Raw genomic sequence first — 2,807 nt, 5'->3', positions numbered from 1 at the left:
TTTGTTCAGGCTTCAGCAGGGCACGTAACAGTCTTGTGGCACGCTCGGTAAAGTCTCTTGTTGTTTGCCTCGGCCATTATTGTTCGAAAGCGTCACTGGTATTCGGTTGTTAAGTCTGACGTCAAACGTGACGTTTAGCAATTTCCGGGTCCAAACCAGAAATTCCCTGCACCAGAATACCAGTGTACTAAAGCACCAAAGTACCAGTGTACTAAAGCACCAGAGTACCAGTGTACTAAAGCACCAGAGTACCAGTGTACTACAGCGGTAGAATGACAGTTCAATCATTTTTTAGACTGGGATCTATTCATACAACAAGGGACACAGCAGCACTTTCCAGTTTTTCCCTTATTTGTCAGCGTCTTTGAGCCTCGGAAAAGCGCTATACAAATATAATGAATTATTATTATTACTGAGGCATTTCGAAGACAGCGCCTCAGCCAACTTTGGACCCGGAAACACGTCACGACTTAACAACCGAATTGCTGTATAACGCTATATTGCTCTATTATTGCTATGAAGCTAGCTACATAAAGCTTACGCTCCTGTTGTTTCAACAGCTCTTTATAGGACATTTTCACGCACCTGTGTTATGTTACATTGTCCGTCTCCATTGCAGTTTGGTATAGTTCACCGGTTGTTAGGTCCTCAGATGTAAAAAGTTGAATGAAAAAACAACAGGACAAAATAGTCATCCAATGTCTCTCATAGATGGGAGAGAATTACAATGTACAGAACATAGCTAGAAGGTTACGTTTGAAAAGTTTGTTGACAGTTATAAACAGACGCGCGATATGGAGCGGAATTCACGTGTGAATGGAAGAGGAAGTGGACGGACCTTTGACAGGTTATTTATTTGACAAATGGCTTTGTTTACAAAAAGTTCTGTCATCACTTTCATAGCATCTTCAACCACACAGACGGTGTTGCTGGACAACATATATACAATATAGAACAATTTATGACAATTTTATGACGGTATTGACAAACTGTTACGGTTTAACCATAAAACCGACCAACCCTAATGGGTTGTGATTAATTCTGTAGAAACGTGAGGAGATGAGATGGAGGTCAGAGGTCAGACTGACATACTGTACTATGACAGACTGACATACTGTACTATGTCATTGTACTGTACATACTGTACTATGACAGACTGCACGCACGCACGCACAGTCAGGGTACTAGTCTATCTCTCTCTTTATCTATCTCTCCTCTTTCTCTCTTCCACCCTCTCTCTCTCTCTTTTTCTCTCTCTCTCTCCTCTGTTCATCCCCTGATCCCCTCTTCCTCGTGTGTTCCAGCTGTATAAGAACCTGTGGTCCACGGTGATGCAGGGGAACAAGGTTCTAGAGCGGCCAGCCTGGTGGGCCGAGTTCTGCTCCGACAAACCCGTGGTGGGTTCCCTACGGGCCAAGCTGTGAGGTTCTGGAACGCTGTGAGATTCTGGAACGCTGTGAGATTCTGGAACGCTTCCACCACCAAGTCCATCAGCTCAGAAGACATTACAACGTCCCTAAGATGGACGTCCTTCATGACTGCTTCTCTGAAAGGAGAGCTGTATGGTGGAGGTCACACTAATACGATTACTATCACTGTAAAATACTTAAAATATCAAATATGTTATTGAAATATGATGTGCAGCTGTGCAGGCATACAAGAACTACTGTTTGTTTATACTGCAGAGAGTGTCCGTCCTCAAGACCTAGATTATTATAGATTTCATATGTAGACATTTGGGTAATTGTTGGAAATGTGTTGTGCCAATTCAGGGAAATGCCCAGAAGATCGTCAGACAGAAAGGTGGATGCCTTAACCCTGTTCTGTTCACAGCCGTGCAGGTTAGCAAAGAGAACTTGGTCGCTTGAATAACCACAATTGACCTTTAAAATGTTCTATTGTGCAAATTGGACCAAAGGACACATTTCACATCTCCTTCATCAGATTGTATCAGACGTCATAGACATGGGTCTATTAATGGGTCTGTTAATGGGCTATGCTCAGTAATAACTGACTAACAATATTCCAATTGATCTACTGATATGAAATCAGCTACCTACTGTACACTACGTACAGTTAATTGTAGAGTCACTATGTTTTATAGATAATTATTGTGACAATTATTGTAACTGTAAGATATGTGATATATTGATATAGTGCCTATTTTGATTGCCAAATAACATTTTGTAAAAAAAAATAAACGGAATAAAGGTTTGTAAAATAAGAGATTCCCTACAGTAGCTACGTTCATTGCATTGTCAGACTGTTGTTTCAGTGAAGGCCATATATGATATAATATATATTATATATAATAGTACAGTGGTTTCGGAAAGTATTCTGACCCCTTTAAGTCCAGCAGCACACACAACATCACACAATGCAGCTTCATCCCTCATGAAGAATAGTGGTGCATCATGTTATGGGTATGTTTATGTTTTATGGGGAGTTTGTCAGGATTAAGAGAAAATTGTGAAATTTGGTGAGTTGGTAGTGACATCCAGGTTTGTCATTATGGGGTATTGTGTGTGGATTGATGGCAAAAAATATAATATACAATATATAAACCCCTCACAAAAAGTTTGGAAACGTTATTTCAGTCGATTCTTCCTCCCCTTTAATAATACCAATTGGTATTGTGTTTTATATCGTTGGAAAGCCTGATTAGTCACCTTTACAACGAGGTACAACTTGTAAGGATCATCCATTCGTGGACTGAGTAACACAGCAATATTCTTCTGTTGGTATTCACTCTCGTTTTGAGCTTCAAGTGCTGGCAGGTGTATGTCAGTCACAGGTGTGTGACTGGC

General features: G+C 40.6%; 1 protein-coding gene across 3 annotated transcripts in view; it reads left to right on the top strand.

The window, feature by feature from the left end:
• LOC308168421 (peroxisomal acyl-coenzyme A oxidase 3-like) overlaps nt 1-2,510 on the top strand; it is a 35,576-nt gene extending 33,066 nt beyond the window's left edge. For all 3 annotated transcript variants that reach the window (XM_080543001.1, XM_080543002.1, XM_080543003.1), the window contains one exon: nt 1,305-2,510. In XM_080543001.1, the coding sequence (XP_080399127.1) occupies nt 1,305-1,424 (120 nt within the window). In that variant the 3' untranslated portion in view covers nt 1,425-2,510. The remainder of the gene's footprint in view (nt 1-1,304) is intronic.
• Nucleotides 2,511-2,807: the final 297 nt, after the last annotated feature.

This window comes from Nansenia antarctica (genome assembly GCF_963989245.1).
Source record: "Nansenia antarctica genome assembly, chromosome: 12".
Lineage (NCBI taxonomy): Eukaryota > Metazoa > Chordata > Actinopteri > Argentiniformes > Microstomatidae > Nansenia > Nansenia antarctica.
The sequence above is the reverse complement of the archived record's forward strand: the minus strand, read 5'-3'. Positions and strand labels throughout refer to the sequence as shown.